The sequence below is a fragment of the Zingiber officinale genome, chromosome 7B (assembly GCF_018446385.1).
Source record: "Zingiber officinale cultivar Zhangliang chromosome 7B, Zo_v1.1, whole genome shotgun sequence".
Classification (NCBI taxonomy): Eukaryota; Viridiplantae; Streptophyta; class Magnoliopsida; order Zingiberales; family Zingiberaceae; genus Zingiber; species Zingiber officinale.
The window spans coordinates 12,034,524-12,054,879 of NC_055999.1; the positions used below are offsets into that span (position 1 = coordinate 12,034,524).

The 20,356-nt window shown below is 37.6% G+C and overlaps 2 protein-coding genes across 2 annotated transcripts; both read right to left on the reverse strand.

The window, feature by feature from the left end:
- Positions 1-1,805: 1,805 nt before the first annotated feature.
- LOC122005318 (zinc-finger homeodomain protein 3-like) lies at positions 1,806-3,569 on the reverse strand. The gene is made up of 2 exons (XM_042560319.1): positions 2,977-3,569; positions 1,806-2,873 (listed from the first exon to the last, which is right to left on the reverse strand). Exon 2 carries the CDS (start codon positions 2,858-2,860, stop codon positions 2,090-2,092), a length of 771 nt encoding a protein of 256 aa, XP_042416253.1. The 5' UTR covers positions 2,861-2,873; positions 2,977-3,569; the 3' UTR covers positions 1,806-2,089.
- A 3,486-nt stretch (positions 3,570-7,055) lies between these two features.
- On the reverse strand, positions 7,056-12,244 carry LOC122005319 (NADH dehydrogenase [ubiquinone] 1 beta subcomplex subunit 3-B-like). Its single transcript, XM_042560320.1, has 2 exons — positions 11,978-12,244; positions 7,056-7,282 (listed from the first exon to the last, which is right to left on the reverse strand). Exon 1 carries the CDS (start codon positions 12,194-12,196, stop codon positions 12,008-12,010), a length of 189 nt encoding a protein of 62 aa, XP_042416254.1. The 5' UTR covers positions 12,197-12,244; the 3' UTR covers positions 7,056-7,282; positions 11,978-12,007.
- Between the last annotated feature and the right edge of the window lie 8,112 nt (positions 12,245-20,356).

Consider the following 20,356-nt stretch of genomic DNA (forward strand, 5'->3'; position numbering starts at 1 on the left):
AAGGTCTTTGAAAAGAGTTTTATGTTTTCAAATAATAACTCCCCCTAAAAACATGGTCAAATTTCTATCATTGCACCAACAATGACTTGGAGTTCCTAAACAGTTAGGAAAACCAAAACTTGAAGTATTGAGGTTCAAAATTCAATAATGAAACTAAATCTCAACCTAAATTTTACTTAAATCTACCTTAACCAATTCATACTTGCTTTCAACATGAAAACTCCCCCTAAATGGATACAAGTGTATGCCAAAGGGTTAGGAATGGTTAATGACCCTTGAAAATCAAAACTTGAAGTTTTAAGATTTCAAAATTTAGAATTGAAACTAAACCTTATCCTAAACTTCACTTTGGTTTCTTTTAACCAATCCATACTTGTTTTCATCATGAAAAACTCTCCCTAAACCTATACAAATGTATTCCAAGGGGTTTGGAGTGGTTAACGGGACTCGAAGTGACTTGACATGCTGAAATTAAGCTTTTCAGGCCAAAATCAGACTTCCCAATCGATTGAAGTTGGGACTCAATTGATTGAAATCACTTCAATCGATCCATTGATCGATTTCGCAAGCTACTGTTTGAAGAAATTCCCTCTGAATCGATCGACTGATCGATCCAGCCTAGGTCAATCGATTGGCTGATCGATTCACTACCCTTTTGTTCGCGGGAATTGGCTTCCCAATAGATCGACTGATCGATCGAACCCATCCCAATCGATCAGCTAATCGATTGGGTTCCTGATTTCCTGAAATTCAATTTCAGCGAAATTCAGAAACTCTCCAAAAATTCTACAAAATTCTAAAAATCATGAAAATTCATGTAGACATACTTTATTGTTTGTGTATTATTCTATAATGTATCTTATGTTTGTTTTATTGTTTGTGCACGATGGCATGTTTGTCGTAGATATTTCGATTTAGTTTGTATCTTGATATGGTTTGATATTGAAATTTGCATATGATTTGTACCGTGGAAATTGTTCGATGTATTGTTTGGATTTTGTTTGTGATATGATTTAGGGTTGTGAATGTTGATTGTATTTTGTTCGTGTTGTATGTTGATTGTGAAGTTTGGATATGTATCGTGTGTATTGTTTATGATATTTTGATATAAACAAAGTATAAATAAGGAAAATAGAGAGCGTACTATTGAAATTGATAAGAGGATTAGTAATGTAAAAATTAAAATTTCCATAGACCGAATTAAAAAATCGGTCCCTATTTTTGGAGCGGAAAAATTTCTGTTTACACATTTGAGACCAAAAAAATTATTCAATCTCCTATGCTAAATTATTTTCCTATTGCTAAATTTAACTGTCGAATTATTTTCCGTCTCTAAATTTAGCGACCGAAATAATTCTTCAATCGTAAATTAGAGATCGAAATATAATTTTGATCGTTAAATTAAATTAATATGAAAAATTTTATACTATTTTTTTCAGTCGTAAAGCGGTCGTTAAATAAATTTAGTGACCGAATAACGACGGATAATCCCGTTGCTAAATTTGAATATTTTTATTATGGACAATGTATGCCCTTCCCTTCCATAGGATTCCTCACCGATGCTAACCTAATACTGCAGTGCATGCTGGCCTGCGTGACTTCCTTGTACACGAATTGCATCCGAATATCTTTCCTGCTCAAACTGACCCATTCCTTTCAACTATAATGCTCCATGGCGACAGAACCCTCCTGCAGGAAACATATTCCCAGTTTTAGTAATTAACGTGCACGACACATCTTCAATTTAAAGTTATTTAATATATATATTAACAAGTATATATAATTATATATACCATCATATACTCTTGTCCAAAGATCTCATCTGCTTTATTTCTACTACTGGAAACCAGAATACAATACATCCTGTTTAATACTGTTTAGAATTAACAGTGGTTAGCTTAATTAGATAGCTTCAAATGGAAGACATGCAGTACCCCAATGAATTTTCAGGGATGATGTGATGTAGAACAAACAGTAATTGACGAGAAAATAGTTGATGACATTGCACCGCCGAGTGCCAAAGCTCGACATCTACCATGACAATTTGTTATATGTGAATTAAAGGAAGTCATGTAATTAATGATCATGGTCAATGGTCAATATTCAAGCTGCTGCTGGAGATTGGGGGTGCAGGATTGTTCTTCTTGGCGAAGTTGTGCTTGTTGTTGTGCATCCAGACCTTGAACACCCTCCTCTTGACCCCGATCTCCTGGCAGAATTGCTGCACCAGTCCTTCCTGCTCCCTTTGCAGCCTCCACTCCACCTTCTCCGCGAACCCCAGCATCTTCTCTTTCTGCTCCGCGGTGAACTTGGTCCTGAACCTCCTCTTCGCCACCAGATGCGGCGGCGGCGGCGGCGGCCTCATGAATGCCGCCATCATCTCGTTGGACTCCGAGGTCTGCTGGAGAGGCATGATCATGGCGTGGTGGGCCCTCGGGAAGAGGAGGCTCCCGGCCTTGCTGCTTCCTCTTAGGCTGAGAGGGGGCAGGTACTCCAACGGCGAAGGCTCCTGCGCATCCTCCTCCCCGTCGGTCTCCTTCCTGTGGAAGTTCCGGTGGCATCCGCACGCGGAGCACTTCAGGGCCTCGAGGGTGCCCTCCTCGCCGCTCGGCATGAACTCGCCGCAGCCATCAGTGGCATTGCCGCCGATGGACGCCGCATGGTTCTTCAGGCACTCCCTGTACTTGACGGCCGCCGCCGCTTTCTTGGTGCTGTAGGAGCTGTGGTGGTCCTCTGAGAAAGGAGGAGGAGGGCCATTGGAGGGGTGGCGGTGGTGGTGCAGGAGAGGGCTGTCGTGTCCATCGAGATAGGCACTGGTTATTGGGATTGGCATCTCTCCTCCATGGCCGGAACCATCCATTCTCCTGCTCTTCCTGATCGAGCTCAAAACCAGTACAAAAATGCTCAAGGCCAAAACTAAAATTAAGAGATAAATGAAAGGATAATCCGATTTAATAGAATCGGAATTAGACCAACCTCTCAACAGCTTTGGGCTCTGGTTATGAGGCTGTAGAGAACCTTATCCAGATAATTATTTCATTTTTCTTTTTTTATAAAAAGAAGAAGAAGAAAAAACATTCAAGGCCCAAGATGAGAAAAAACTAAGAAGCTAAAAAAGGGAAACTAAAATAAATGAAGGAAAAAAAAAATCTGAGAAGCAGTAAAGTTCTTCAATTTAGAAGCTGCAAGAGAAAGAAGATGAAGAACCAAGTTTGGGATTGCAAGAACAGCATGCAGAATGCTTAAAGAGAAGACAGGAGCTTTATATTATTGTTTGTGAGAGACTATATTATTTTTTTTGTTTTTTTTTTTTACATTAAGAAGACAACAACAAAAACCACCACAGTGCCTAGAGAGGACCAGCTCCTAGCATTCAAATGCATGCTTGCAACCTCATTGCCAAAGTACAAGCTTAGAAAAGAGGTAGAGGAGACGGCAGAGTCGTCGCCTCCATGATGCATGGAATTAGGAAGCATGTGCTCACCATGGCAAGGAGAAGAAGATGAAAGATACAGGAGAGGAGAGGAGGGAAGAAGATCAGAAGTGATTTGGTTAAGAGCTGTGGTCGTAAGGCACTAAATAAAGGACTAAGAGAGGGAAGCTTGCACAGAGGTTGGAACAGGATGGAAAAGAAGGAAAAGAATTTTTTTTATTTTTTGGTTTTTTACTTTTTACACGCCAGGAAAAACAAAAACAAAAAAAAGTTATTGTCACCAAACAAAAATAAAGCGTGGGGGGATCACTGTGGTGTCAGAGGTGTGGCATGCAGTGAGGGAGAGATGAACATAAACAGTAGCACATTATGAAATTTGAGAAACATAAAGAAAGCCAGCTACCGGGATTTCCCCAGAAGGAAGTAAAATGGCAGAAGCGTGCATTTATGTCTGCTTAAGGTGCCAAAATCTCTCTCTTAATTCTTTGATTATGGACCAGAACTACGTCAAAACAAACAGTTGCACATTATGAAATTTGAGGAACATAAAGAAAGCCAGCTACCGGGATTTCCCCAGAAGGAAGTAAAAATGGCAGAAGTGTGCATTTATTATGTCTGCTTAAGGTGCCAAAACTCTCTCTCTTAATTCTTTGATTATGCACTAGAACTAGCTCAAAACAAACTTGCTTGGGCAATGCTTTCCTTGTCTTTTCCCTGCATGTGAGGATCAGGAGCCACGACAATTAATGAAGTGTCAACTGGTTGGAGGACCAGCGAAATTTCAAATGCTTTGTTTAGTCACATTCCTAGGAGACAACATGGGGATATTACAAGACTGTTGTATGATGGGACTTGGATCAATCATATTGTAGATTAGTCTCACTATTTCGGGAGATTATTGCTAATACAGGTTTAATGCTCAAATTTCATGAAGATTTCTGTGAAGGGAGAAGACATGAATGTCACAAAGGAAAAGGATCCATATAGTATATATATGGTCCCTCATATTCATTGTTTTCATCCTTTTTATGGCCAATTGTGTCCCAAATGCTGAAAAATAATCTGAATCACAAGGCGCTTTTTCTTTAACAAGATGATAACAATAGGACAAGAATCAAGAGGCAAAAAAAAAAAAAAAAAAAAACCATTTATGTGAAGGATAAATAAAAGGAATAAATGAAATTTAAATAGATTTTTTTCCTAGCCAATATAAAAGGACAGAGAATATTAATGTATTTATCATCTTTCACATGTGAAACAAAAGAAGCAATAATTATATGTTCACCATTTTTTACTGTATTTTCCTTAATTAATGTTTTGGTTTTTCTTCATCTTTATGTACATCGGTATCACTTTATTCTCCACCATATCTCCTTTAATTTAAGGGCCTCTTCATCCATTCAAGACACTTCTCTTTCTTGATTCTATTCTTGCTTCAGCTCCATTTCTTTTTGTAATTCCTTTTGTCATTTCTTTTATCCTTAAGCAAGTTTAATTTTGTCCATCTTAAATACTTCTTTTTTTTTTTTACCTCAGAAACAAATTAAAAAAAAACAACGAAAAGAATGCTGCTTAAAAATCTCGTAAGTGAGTGAGGCTATTGATAGTTGAGACTTGTACGGCTTGATGCCGCTGGCTCTCCCATCCATACAATTTGTTGCCCACATTTATCGCACCAGCGGCTTACAGAGATGCAGCAGCACTTGAGAACAAGTCACAAGCTTTCCTGAGTTTCATTAGTCATTTGTTTAATGCTTCTTGTGCATTAATAACGGTTTGTAGCTTTGATTTGGGAGGGCCAAGAACAGGATGAACACTTCAATTCACGTAAATAGAGAAGAACTGTGCTGTACTTTGGTTCTGTAGACGGAGAGAGATTCAAAGCTTTAATTTAAATGCGCCTTTAATTGAATGGCGAGAGAAAAAAATTCTATCGCCTTTGAGGTTTTGTCGTTGTTTGGCAAAGGTTGTAGTGCTCCGGGAGCGATAAGATTCAGGACCACGACGTCGAGGGTTTTCATGGCAAAGAATTTTTTTTTTTAAATTGTTGACTTCTACTTTTCTTTATTTCCTGGTCAAAGATCCATTCAAAAGATTTATACTTCCTTTTTTAATAAATGTTGCAAGTGATCTTCTACATCGAAGCAATGATCATGAGGATGATTTTTAAAAGTTGTTGATTAATTAAATAAAAGTGAAACTATACGAGCGCGACGCTGGACTACGTACCGAATTGAAATTCCAGCAAAGAAAGCTGAATCGGGTAGGATCATCGTTCGTGCATGCGTTTAGTGGCTATAATGCTGCCTAGCAAGAAAGCTGAAGCCATGTGAAGAATGAATGACACTAGGAATTTGCGAGCATTTTCCCTTTTTTGCTTTTTGTATGCTTGTAGTCTTGGAAAGAAGAGGGTTTGGTCTCCCTCTGTTGCATGCTAATTGGATCTCCATTATTGAGATTAGTGAAAGCAAGATCAAAAGAGTCTGTCTGGGGGAAAATAAATCAAAAGGATATAAGTAAAACTATAAAGTGGCAAATAAAAGAAAAATCAGTATGAAATCCCTGATTACTCATCATCCATCAACGTAGGCCCCACTATGTTCTCCTCTTGGTTTCCTTTACCAAGATGCTCCTTCTTGATGGACTTAATTACTCATAGGTCAATGTTAGTCCAGACAGGCTGAAGTTTAACTATGAGTTCCAAATAGTAATTCCATTAATATAGTTAGGGCGAATTGAAGTTTAACTAATTGTGGGTGGATGTGTGTTTTTTTTGTTAGGGTAAAGCGCGTGATCCGAGGAGGCAGCGCATGCCAAAAAGGGCGAACGGTCAGTCGTCGGGAAGCGCTAGGGACTTCGTTACTCGCTAAGTGAGTATTTAATATCGCCATTGAATCTTCACGCTCCCCACCAACCCACGTACTGTCGCCGTCGTTGCTGGCTTCAATATTCCCCTCTTCCCATGCCTGGTCAATCTTTATTGACATTATCTTTTTTTTTTCCCTACTTTCAATTGATTTTCAAGAACATTTTGTTTTGAACTTGTAATTCAATGAGTGAATGATGAAAGATGACTCCCTGTTCGATTCAATCAAAAGCAGGGACGTGGACGTGACTACACAGCTTCGTGGTGGATGGCTCTGAAGTCTGACAGACGGTTCACATGAAACTGTGGATGTCGACGGTTGACATTACGTGACGCCTTCGACTTTGTATCGTCAGCCTTGCTGCACTTCATTCTATCACAGCCAATCTTACGCCTTCCCGCTGGGTTCTCTCTCTAGTATAAAACAAAGAGCTGAAATACGTCCACGGTACAACGTAACATAATGATAGGAGAAACACAAGATAAATCAATCAACTTCAAAGATTAAAAAAAATCTAACTACTACAATGATCTTAGAACACATCCACAAATGAATTTCTTAGAAAAAAATTTAAGCGCTATCAACAAATTGAGAACAAAATTCCAAATAAGTCTCATTGGTGATTATATGATAAATCTGGATTCAATGCTTTGGCTTTATCTTTTATGGATGTGTAGACTAAAATGAGTTAGCAGACAAGGCTCAATTCATTTCACTGACACAAGTTTTCGGAAGAACACAAACACTATTGCTACTTGCAGAATCATTAAAAGAAATTTACTGCAGGTTTCCAAAACACGCAAAACCATCATAAATCATTCTGCACCACAAACAGTAGAGTTGACACGTTATGTTGCAGATTCACACCCAAACATTAAGGAATAAAGTTCATGCCAAATGTGGACAGTACAGGACGATTTAACTTGTACATTTAAGTGAGTTGGTCCAACGCCCTACAGTTTATTTCTTCACTCTAGTAAACCTGCAAAATACAAGTTATTGTTATGCATCTGCCGAACTATATGGAGCATGTGATTTTCCACATGTTAACAATGATATGTAACTGGCCAAGGAAAATCAACAGTGCAGCCTTTTTTTAACAGAATATTGAACTACAAATAAAGTCAGAAAAAGTTGGAAAAGGAAGAGAAGAATCCAGAATCAATAAAGTCGTGCAAAAAAAAAAAACAAAAAACAGGGTGAAGCCTAAGATACGGTTAGGGAAAATTCAAGGTTTGCAGTCATTCTTCAGAACATATGTCAAGAAAAGAAAGAAAAATGCAGAGTTAATCATGAAAAGAATGGACTCCCCAATATGAAAAATGAAAGAAAAGAATGGAACATGAAAAACCAGTTAAGTTTGAAGTGCATAGTTAAATTAGAAGACGAAAGCCATAATAGATTGCAGTAGCTGAAGGACTTAATCATGAAAGGAAATTTGGCGCAAAGCGGCCACCTTGGTATATATATATATATTGGTTCTTTGACTTTGTTTATTTGATATTGTAATATACACTAACTATAAGCTAGTTTTTTTTACAATTTGAATTTATGATTATGAATGACAGATGCACTAAGCAATGGACTAACTACTACAACCTGAAACTGCCTTATAATATATTGATTAGACAAATTTAAAAGACAACTTCTGCCATTGGGATGTATAGACACCATGCATTACCCAGAAGAATCGAAAGGATAAGATGTTGCAACCCCCGGGACAATGTACAATGGTTAGGCCCTCCATCTGTCCATCAGATAACCAATGGATCTCAAATTCGAATCTATGTGGCGCACTGCAGGGGATTTTCTCTCCGATGAGAAATGGGACTAAAATGGATGGGCCTCCATTAGTGATTCCTGATTTACTCCAATGGCAGGTGGAAATTTCCGTGAAACCGAACCGATCATCCCAAGGATTAGTCGGTTCAAAAAATTGGACACCTAGTACCAACTAAAAAAAATGATGTTGCAACTTCTGCAAGTGATGGTGGACACTCTTCCTAGTACACAGATTGCCCAACAAGAAAAAAAACTTATACTGGATATGTATGTGAGTCACATACAGTCAGCATAGTGCACTTCATTTCGTGGGCATATATTATAATGCATATAAGTTAATTAATTAAATTATCTACGATAGTTCTATTTATAGAGATATAATTTAATATAACTGCCATAAGAATCAGTGTATAAAAACGACATCACAGTTAAAAAGGAAAATAACATCTATGTTTATAAGAACATTCACATCAGCTACCCTATCCAAAGATTTTACCCTAAATTTTGAATAGGATAACTAAAAACCCTCTGCATCAGTTACCCTATCCATTCCCTAAATTTAAATTTGATGAATAGTGATTTTTTAAATTTAGGGAATGAAATCTCTACCCTAAAAATAAAATAATATTTCTTTTTAATCTCTCTCCTTCCACTCAATCTTTTCAATCTCTCTCCTTCCACTCATTCAATAAATATAATAATAAAAAAAATAGAAGAAAGAGAAGAAAATAATAAAAAAATTAAGAATGATAGAAATTTTAAGGTATTTGATGTATTGTGTAGTGAAAAGTGATTATTTAAATTTAATAAAATGGGTCATTTATCCTAAATTTTATATATATACGGAAACTAATGTGGATGCTCTAACACTTACTAATATACATAAGCTGTAGAATTAGTTGTGTGACTGTGTCATAAAAAATCAATTGATCCTTCTATAAACTTATTGTTGGTTAGTAATCAAGGAACATCATTCCTTTAATTGTTTACTCTGGGATTAAATTAATCGCAAGCAAGATCAGTCATCTTATTATCATCTAGTCATTTCCTAAAGACAGTAAGTTGAGATCAAATAATAAATTGTCTAATCAATATGTGAATGGATATTCATGTGAGATCATGGGTCAAATGAAATGCTTTCAAGAAAATTGAATTTGCAGGTTAAAGAAAATGAATATAGCAACAAGTTGTTAAGATGAAAATTCACAATTTCTTTTTAGAGTTCTAGAAGAGAATATAATCATGGCAATAATGAAATGGTTTAGAGGCCATATAAAAAACAATATATTAAAGTTATTCTATACTCCGTGTATTTGTTTCAGAGAGAACAAGTATAATTATCATTTGGTAAGAACAAATTAAATAAGCACTTAAAAGTGCCATAAACTTTAGGAAGGATTGTAAAGTTGTTCAAATTTTCTTCCAGTGGGCTCTGAAATATCTTCTCTGAACACATTAAGATCATCTCAGGAAAGCTTATTTTCCATATAAGACGAGGACCAAAACTATAATTGGAGTTATATTGTGTATTTGGTGTCCATTAGTTTGTCGTGCAACAAAATGATACATTTTGACATGGAAAATATCTCTCACGTTTCCTTCAGATTTTCAGAGCCTCATTTAAAAGAAAGAATAAAAAAATGGAATAGGCAGGTGTTCAGTTACAAAGCTTTCCTTGGTTATTAGATCAACAACGTTATAATAACATAAATTAATAATAATGGATATATACAACAATGCATCTGAATGTTCAAAATCCTACATAGATAAATAGTTGTGCAATCAGAGATCATCAGTCCTTAATCTGAATGCAGTTCTTTAATGCAACTCTTATAGTGCTTGATGAGTCTGCATAAACAGACTAGAGTTAATCTCTACGCAAATCACAATCCATTTTTTTCTTTTCTTTTCTTCTTCATAAGAGATCAAGCCAGAGACCATTCAGTTAAACTTCGAGCAACAACAAGATGAAAATAACAAGACAATTCATTCAATGTGGAAGGGCAACATGCAAAATATCATAAAATATTTCCACTGATGATAGTTTGGTTATAATGCTCAAAACACTCTCTTAAACAAGTAAATACATTCCAATGATTTGATATATCTCTGAGAAAAAGAACAAATTGTTAGATGTTTCTATCATATGTAAAACAAATTGCCAATGGCAATCTTATAAGATCCTACAGGACGACCTTGAAGGTCAGACATGATATGTTATGCTAGAGCAACATACTGCATTCAAGGAGAAAAAAAATAAGAAAAGCCCCCAAAACAGATCAGATAAGTAAAAAAGGGATCTAACGTATTTACTGTTCTCTAAATAATTAAATATATTTGAACTATCACATTATTTCTTAGAAACAGAAGCAACGTTTAAAATGACATTTTCATTTGGAGGTTTTAAGAGAGTAATTTAATAGTATTTGATAATGAATTTGTTAGAAATTGCTCCAAAGAATTTCCATTTGAAACAAATCTTTTAATCACAACATTGCCTATAAGACTATAAAACCTACAAGTAAATTTTTTCAGTATAAATGAATGCTGAAAATCAATAAACAAAAATGTAAAACAAGTTAGAAACTTACACCATATAGCCTAGGACTTATCCTGGTCAAAGTAGACTATATAAGAAGAGAAGAATAAACATATGCCACGGATTAGTTGAGTGTTGGGATGTCATGACTTACTTATTCTTGTAAACTTTTGAATCTTTGAATGGCAAAGGTTAGTTGATAAAAATCGCAGCTTCCAATTATCACTGATGCAAGTTGATTGTTAGGTATTTAATATCTTGAATTAACTCACAAAGAATCCATCAGCATAGTTAAGCATTCATTAATACAATTTTCATGACAAGTGCCCATGTAAAATTAGCGTAGAAACCGATCAAGAAGTAAACATTTTTCCAGGACCTATTCTCGTAGATAATGACATAAAAAGTTAAAACAATACACAGAATACTCTGAAGAGTTAGAAGATTATCTATCTATAACTGAGGATGGAAAAAGTTAAGACTACTATCATAATTCCCAATTATTAACAAAAACCAAACTACGTGTCTGCTCCAATACATGCTAACAGAGCCTCACTAAAGCAATTAATATTTAAAAATAATTAAAATTAATTCAGCTAGAAAACTAGCTCCTTAGCGTCTAGACTACCAAACTTGGCATATCAAATAAAGTTCGTTCTACTGATATGTTCAGGATCTCTTTTATTCATAATCTCTACCATCATTATAGCAAGACAGGTAAGCAGACAATTGCTCAACATGGTTGGTACCACAGAGAATGAATAGTTAATAAAAATCTCTTAGTTTCTCTTGATAATTCACAATCCTTAGCAGCAAATAAGCAACCATTGCTATAGATTCAACCTACATCTAATTGCTCAAAATTTCTAGAGGATCCGTACAAAACAAAAAATCCACTCTTCAAGATGGGTCCTGGCAAAAGCATGGCTTCATGCTAACTGTACCAATTAGTGGTATGAATATCTCAAATCCACGAACACAAACCAACTTTTAAGACGATTAAAGAACTAAAAATCTTTTAGTAGTTGGATGAGATTTTAATCGTCAACCACTCAGAAACAGGTAGCAACAAATGCCTCTATAGTAAAGCATGCAATACAGATAAAACGAGGTGGTCGTGCCCCGTATAAGCATCCAGACAATGCAATCTCGCTTCCAAAGAAAGATACAATCCGAGGGCTAGGTAAACCCACTAAACAGTTTTTTTTTCCCCGAGAGAGATCAACCCTAAAATATACCATGAAAAAAAGGCAAGCACCTGGTCCCCAAAATTCGATCTTTGCAGAGAAACTAGTATTTCTAATGAAGAAAGATGCTCATATATATTCATAGATAGAGAAAATAATTAGGATTTACCTCAAGAGACAAGCCATGGAGCATCATCCATCAGTGGTGCGGATCAGGGCGGCGGAAGTGGTTGTAGGCGGCCTCGCCGGCTAGATAGATGCCGAAGGCAACGAGGGCGATGCCAAGGCCCGGAAAGGCGTTCCGCAAGTTGTTCGTCAGCATCGGATGCTTCCGCCACTCGTCCCTCCGCCGGAAGAACTCCCCAGTCGGCCCTAGCGGCTTCGCCATTCTCGGATCTCCCTTTGGGAAGTTGAGAACCCTTGATCCCTCTTTGTTCCATGAAAATTTGACCATTTATCGACTAGTATGATGGGCCGAGGCCCAACAGTAGGCCGGCTCACGAACAAAATTTCATTTGACCCCTAAAATTATTCCAATATTTTTTTCAAAATATGCCTCCTTAAATATTTTTTAAATTTGTAACCTCTTATAGCATTTGCATCTGTTGAATAATAAATTAATAATGATGTTTTTAATCTCTCCATGTATTGCTTTAATAAAAATAAATTAGTATAATTTTGTAGATGGTATTTACGGATGTAAATAAAGATTTCAAATGAAATAAGGGAGATTATCTTTTTTTTATTTCTTTCTCTAAATTAATCATATTATTTATAAGACATCTAACGTATCAGTCATTGAGCTGTAATCTCCCTACAAATACGTCTATTGCATCTCTAAAATCAAAGAAAAGAAGCAAATCAAACTCTCATTAATTTTTAGTAACTCTCCTTCAGTAATTGAAAGACGTATGGACGTTGTGTGCTAGCGTGGATATAAATTCATGGTCTCCCATCGAATTGTTGGAGCCAATTTGTGCTAAGCAAGATTGGATCGGAAGTTGTCAAATCATTGTACACCGATAATTTGACTAGGACAAGGGAACGGTTGGAGTATACAAAGTTTATAGTGGAGATTTCGGAACGTGTTCATGAAGTCCCCATCACCCTACCTACTGGTGTTCAAGTGGATTTGAAAATCATATATGAAATGGTCCTGGATTTTTGTCAAACATGCAACAAATTTGGTCATCGATCGGAAAATTACCGGGGAAAGGCTACACCGGTTGGGCAACAATGAAACAACCCCCAAACTGATTCAAATGTACAAAAATATGGAAAACCAAGATCTCAATCAACTAAAGGTTGTGAGAGGATAAGAACTAGATATGGAAAATGTACAAGGCAACAATGGCAACCAACACAACAAGGGCCAAATGTTGAGGTGTCGGTTGATCAACAAGAGTTTACAATTGTCGTTATGAACAACCCTATATCGGTGGATATAATACTTCCCAATTGTGAGAATGAAGACCACCAAGGAGATAATCAAATGCCACAACAACAACCCCGTCAAGAGGTGGAAACAAATAAAGAGGTGCCTAGAGAAATCGAGCAAGTGCAGCCACCGAAAGTTGTCCAGCAGTTGGCAATTTCAAGTGAAGGGAGCTCATCCTCCTCCTCTACTTCTTTCTTCATGGCATCACAAGAAGATATATAGGGCGGCAAGTGAGACTATTTATACGGTATCGGAGGCATCAACCTCTTCCTCATTGCCCATTGTTACATCTCTACGAGTGAGGATATGGTTACTAGTACACCTACCACTACGATTGTTATAAGACAATGGGTGCGAGCAGCTCGCAATGGTCATAAATGAAGGTTGCATCTTGGAATATCAGGAGTTTTCACAAACCCCTAAAGCATGGAGGGGTGCAACATCTCCTTCAGCAAAAAGACATTCAAGTTATGGCGTTAATGGAAGCAAAATTCAAGGAAGAGTTACTAAGTCCTATATTACAACGGAGGTTCTCAGGTATGGGGCATGCACATAACTTCAATTTTTCTAATCATGGTCGCATACTACTTCTTTGGGATCTATATAAGGTTGATATGAATATTGTTATAACTACAAATCAATATATACATTTGTCATGTTTGATGTCGCATCTAAAGCAGGAGCTTCTTTGCAACTTGTGTCTATGGGCTTCATTCAATTGTCACAAGAAGACTGCTATGGTAAGCACTTACAGATTTGGGAGAAAATATTACCGATGCTTGGATGGTTATGGGAGATCATTCTTATCTATTGATGAAAAGAAAGGTGATTCTCCTATCACAAATTATGAGATGAGAGATATGTAGATTTTTACACAAGCCTGTGGGTTGGTGGATTTCCATTCCATTAGATGCAGTTTTACATGGTCTAATGGTAATGTTTCATGCAAGCTAGATAGAGCTTTGGTTAATTCTTTTTGGTTGATGGCAGATTTTGATACATATGCAGAGTTCATGACACCGGGATGTCTCTCAGACCATTCATATACTATTGTGCACACCTTGTCCAAAGACCGACCTCCGAATAGAGCTTTTAAATTTATAAACATGTGGGCATTGCATGAAGATTTTGAAAAGATTGTGAAGGACTCATGGACAGACCCTTTACAAGGAAATGCGCAATATATTCTTAAGGCAAAGATGTTACGCTTGAAAAGATACTCGAGGGAGCTAAACAAGAATAACTTTGGACATAGCTCGGAGAAGGCAAAGAGAGCAAAAGAAGAATTAGAGGAGGTCCAAAGAAGCATTCTGGATGGTGGCCCAACTCATATAGAGTACACTCACATAAGAAATAAAGCAAACCTGTTAGCTGAAGCGGAAAGATAATTTTACCAACAAAGGGCTAAGAATCTATACTTGAAGAGTGCGGATAAATGCACAAAATTTTTCCATGATGTGGTGAAGAGGAACAACAAGAAAAATGCAATCATCACACTCAAGAAACGGAATGAGGATCAAACTACAAGTATAGGTGAAGTTACGGAGGAATTTGTGGACTACTTCCATGACTTACTTGGGAAAAAAGAGGTATGTCACCGCGGGTAAACTTAGAATCTAAGCAAGTCGGTCATGCCAGAAGAAATAAAAGGCACTTTGCATGATATTGAGTGTTGAAAAGCCCCGAGGTCGGATGACTACGGTTCGAAATTCTTTACCTCATCTTGAGATATTATTGGTAATGATTTTATTGCAGCTGTGCAGGAATTTTTCCAAAGTGACAAACTACTAAAGCAATGGAATCACTCCTTGATCTCACTTGTGCTGAAAGGAGACCATGCGGTGGGGGTAGCGGACTATAGACCAATTTCATGTTACAATATATTCTACAAGGTTATTTCGAAGATTCTTGCTGGTCGGTTATCGGAAGTTATGGATTTCTTATTGGATCCGGCTCAAGTAGCGTTTATAAAAAGGCAGTCCATATGTGACAATATATATTTGACCCAAGAGCTACTTCGGAAGTATGCATGGAAAAAGTTGATTTGACCCAAGACCTAGATGCATGACTAAAGTTGATTTAAAAAAATCTTTTGACATGGTGGATTTAGATTTAACGATATTGCAATTAGATCAAGGAATGTGTCACAACGGTCTCTAACTCAATCTCTCTTAATGGTGGCATTTATGATTTTTTTCAGTGGGCAAAGAGGACTTAGGCAAGGGGATCCCCTCTCTCCCTTATTTTTGGATTATGTATTGAGGTGTTATCAAGAAAACTCAAAGTCACCTCTAGATTGTCATCGTTTCACTTCCATCCAATGTGCAAGGAAGTGGGCATCACCCACCTTGTTTATGTGGATGATCTTATGTTATTTTGCTGAGCGGATACGTCTTCTACACAACACTTAGCAGATTGCTTGGATTTATTCGGAAAGGCTTCGGGACTAAACGCAAATCCATAAAAACGTAGATTGTCATGGGCGGTGTAGAAGAAAGAGTGAAGGGCCAAATTCTTGATCTTTTGGTTTTCAAGAAGGTTCTTTATTCCTTCCGATATTTGAGCATTCCATTGGCGGCGGAAAAATTGAGAATTGCTAATTATAGACCACTCCTAAAGGCTATTACAAAAAAGATAAATGCTTAGTCCAAACATACTTTGTCATATGCCGGAAGATTGAAATTGATAGATACGGTTCTATAAGGAATGGAATGCTTTTGACTTTCAATGCTTTCAATTCCTAGTGGAGTTCTAGACAAGATTAAAGCACTTTGTCGTATGTTTGTTTGGTCCTCCAAATGCCCTCCTATATCTTGGAAAAAAATTTATCTACCAAACCAAGATGGGGGATATGGCCTTAGAGACCTACTTGCATGGAATGAGACTTTGTTAAGCAAAATCTTATGGGATATCAAGTCCAAAACATATTCTTTATGGATAAATTGGATACACCATCATTATATAAAAAATGTAGATTTTTTTGCATGGAAAAGCAAAGCTTCGGACTCCCCTTTGATCAAGAGACTCATAGAAATTCAGAACAAAATCTTGAGAGCCTCAAATGGTGTTGGAAGTGCAAATATGAGGATGATGGATTGGTTTGTTGGGATAGAAATGGAGTTAGAAATGCATACAATTTCTTCATGCCAAGGGGGCTAGAAGTAGCATGGAAATCTATGGTGTGGAAACCGGAGATCATGCCAAAGCACCGCTTCACATTATGGATGCTAGCTCATGGGAGGTTGAGGACCAAGGATAGAATGGAGTATGAGACAAACAAGAATTGTGGCATGTGCCATCAACAAGAAAAATCAAATCAACATGTCTTCTTTGAATGCCCGATGGTTTGTGAACTTTGGTGCAAGGTGAAGCGATGGTTGGAGATGAAGCACAACTTCAAATCCTTTAAGGAGTTGCATCAAATTTTTTGCAGATATTACAAGGGGGGTGGCAGAAAGATGAAAGCCCGGTATCTAGCCGTCTTTAGCTTAATCTATTATATGTGGGAAGCTAGAAATAGGTGCCGATACCAAGGCATTGCACCGGATGTGGATTGGCCATTCCAGAAGGTTCAAATACATATCCACCGAGGTTGTGGACTTGAATCCTCCTTAGTGTTCATCATTTGCAGGTTGAATCCCGTTGTTGGTTGGTGTAGAAGGTGTAATGTTAACTGTACATGAAGGAAATGGAGGTCACAATGCTGATGTTGATATTTTTGGAGTTCACTGTGCTTGCCGCCCGAAGTTTGGAGCTCACTATTCTTGTTGTGCTTGCTGTCCGAAGCTCACAATGCTTGGCTTGTCAACTACACAGTGTCTAATTTTTTGGTTTTTCTTGATCCGTGCATGGCTTGGCTTGGCTCACTATTCGTTTTTGCCAATTGCTGGAAGTGTTGCTGACGCCCAAGGTATGCATGGTGGCTTTACTTGCATCCGTGGAATTCCTCATTGGTCTTTTGATTTTGTATGTGAGGTATGGAAGAAGATGGTGGTGAATAGATCCATCTTAATTGATCTATCTAGTCCGCAGCAAATGGCTTGTGGTAAAGACAGTGGCAAATCCGTTGATGATTGAGGTTTTGCCAAAAAATCCAAGAGGGTGAATAGATCCACCATAATGATCTATCTAGTCCGCAGCAAACGACTCGCGGAAAGGACAATGCCAAATCCGTTGATGGCTGGGGCTTTGTCAAAAAACCCAAGAGAGTTCATAGATTCACCATAAAGATCTATCTAGTCCGCAGCAAACGACTCGCGGTAAAGACATGACAAATCTGTTGATAGTTGATCACTTGCTAAAAGTGGGACAACGATATATGATGGGATGCTTTCTGTTTCGAGTTCACCGTTTCTTCCAATCCAAGGTGTGCAAGATGGCCTTTGCTTGCATCTATAGATGGATGTGCTGTTGTCAGTGTTTTGAAGCCACTGTTCGTGCAATTGCTCCTGTCCATGCTTTGTCATGATTGAGTATCACTTGCTCCACATTTTGGTTTGATTTGTTGTCATTGTTTGATTGCCACACCAGCTGTCCATCATTTGTAATGCATGTCATGGTGGTGTGATATTGTGTGAGTGTGTGATTTGTGGTTGGATTGACTTTGTTTTATATTTGTGATGGTGTGAGTTGCATTGCGTGCATGATCATGTAAGTGAATTGTGATGATCAGGGGATTTACTTCGACTGTAAAGGATAAACTCCTAGTTATGATGTATGTTTTGTCATTCGGCTTGAGAGTCTTTACCTCTCAAATTAGTTTTTATACATATATACCTATTTCCGTGAAAAACGTATGGGCAAATGTCAATTCCTTGCAATAATATCTATCACGTGGTTTCAATAGTATTCCTTCGTAATTTCTTCAAACTAATATTAAAAAAACACATTAATTCATTATCTTGCATATTCTCCCTATTATATTTTTGTAAAAAATCTAACGATTGATGTTCTCCATATTAAAGTTTAGTAAAAGATAATTATATTTATTTCGATCGTTCCTTGTAATTGGAGATAAATTATAACATCAATCTATAACCAACCATTCAATTGACTGGGATGGAAATGATTTTTTTATATTCTCCATATTACATGTACAATATGAACAGTGTTTCTAAAATTTTAATTGCTCTAGTATTCATTAAACTATTATCATTAAAATTGCATATTCAAAATACCTTTACACATTACTAATAACATTTCATTGGGTAAGTATCATCATTATACACAATCCTATTAGAAATGATATATAAGACACGTCGGTTTTGCTCGCCTGCGGTTTTCTCCTTGCGGTTTGGTGCGGTTATGATGAGCTGGATGCGCCACGTAAGCAAAAATAAAATAAAAAAAAAAAATCACTGGCTGCGCCGCGATCTCTCCGCTTCTCCCGCCGTTTGCCGATGATCAGCGTTTGATGCTGGCGGATCACCACTTGGCCGGATCACAACCGGATTCTGGCCGGATGGCTGCCGGAATCCGGCCGTTTCATGGCCAAATCTGCCGCGACGCTAGCAGACGCAATGCTGCCGATTATGGCGGCGATTCGACCGGAATCCGATCGCGATCCGGCTGGAATCCGGTCGCGTACGGTCGCGACCTGATTCCGGCCGGATCACGGCCAGAATCGGCAGCATTGCGTCTGCTAGCGTCGCGACAGATTTGGCCATGAAACGGCCGGATTCCAGCAGCCATCTGGCCGGAATCCGACCGCGATCCGGCTGACGGTGGCCGGGCGTCCAGCTGAAGGTCGGCAGTGGCCGTTTGGCGAGGTCGGCGAAGAAGACGAGAAGAGAGATGATGTCGCGTTTATTTATTTTTATTTTTGACTTTAACGTGGAATGCCAAATCACTTCTACAGCACCAAACCGCAAGAAATGCATCGCAGGAGAACATTTCTCTAAGACACGTATAATATATTAGTTATCATTAGTCGCATAGTTTATAACCATAGCAACCGTCGCCCGCCTCCCACATCCCCTCCTCCACCATCCTAATGTCGTGTTATACCACTCTGCCTACCCCATTAACTAGCCTTGCTCCTCCATCCTGTATTCACTTATCCCCCACTCTAGAACCAGCCCCCCCCCCCCGACTCCACTCCCTGGCACTCGTCCTGCTCCTCTCCCATATCGGGAAGCGTCACCCACTTATCCAACAGACAGATTGTACACCTCTATCATCCGCAATGCATTCTTCGGGAATAGGTTGCTCTAGTATGTATAGTTTTCGTTCTTGCTTAAGGATAATTCTCAAGTTTCTGTATCAGTTAAAGAAATCAGCTCTATTAAACTTGTCCTTATTAAGGATAGATCGTAGAGAAAGAGTATTCAATGTATAAGACAATGTGGTTATCTATAACAATAAATGGAGAAAATAAGTATCATATTTCAATAACTTAATTAGGTCTTTAATTAAATATTTCTCCCACTGAATTGAAAAGCTTGGTAGGAGCAAGTCATGGATGTGGGTAACTGTAGTTTATCCACACTACTTACTACCTCTAAACTCAAAAGCAATGACATTCAAGTGAGACAATATTCATATTATACTTTATCTTGAATTAACATTAGCTAATCATCCAAGACTTGTATAATTTAGATAGCCAACCTTTACCAATTACATCATATACAACTCTTGTATAAATGGGTGAATAAGACTATTTATTCGTTTGCCCATCATATAGGATACACCTCTAAGTTTTCGATCCAATTGAGGTAACTAAGTTAATTGCACCCAAAGTTCAATAGTCGGACATCATAATTGTCCTATTGTACTCTACCAAGATAAATCGAATCACTTTGCTCTGACAAACCTGGCTATAATTGATTGAGGTAGCAGTGAGTACCAAACTTTGATAGACATATTAAATTGATCTAATTATATTTTATGCCTCTAAGTTTTTAATCCAATTGAGGTAACATAGTTAAGTCTCACCCAAAGTTCAATAGTCGGACATCACATTCTACCAAGATAAATCGAGTCACTTTGCTTTGACAAATCTAACTACAATTGATGGAGATGATAGTGAATACTAAACTTTGATAGACATATGATAAATGACCAAATTAGGATAACTATTTAAACGTGCATCATATACAAGCATAGCATATC

Excerpts from the sequence above, each read along its gene's own strand:
- LOC122005319 (XM_042560320.1), bottom strand. The coding sequence starts at position 12,196 with ATGGCGAAGCCGCTAGGGCCGACTGGGGAGTTCTTCCGGCGGAGGGAC.
- LOC122005318 (XM_042560319.1), bottom strand. The coding sequence starts at position 2,860 with ATGGATGGTTCCGGCCATGGAGGAGAGATGCCAATCCCAATAACCAGT.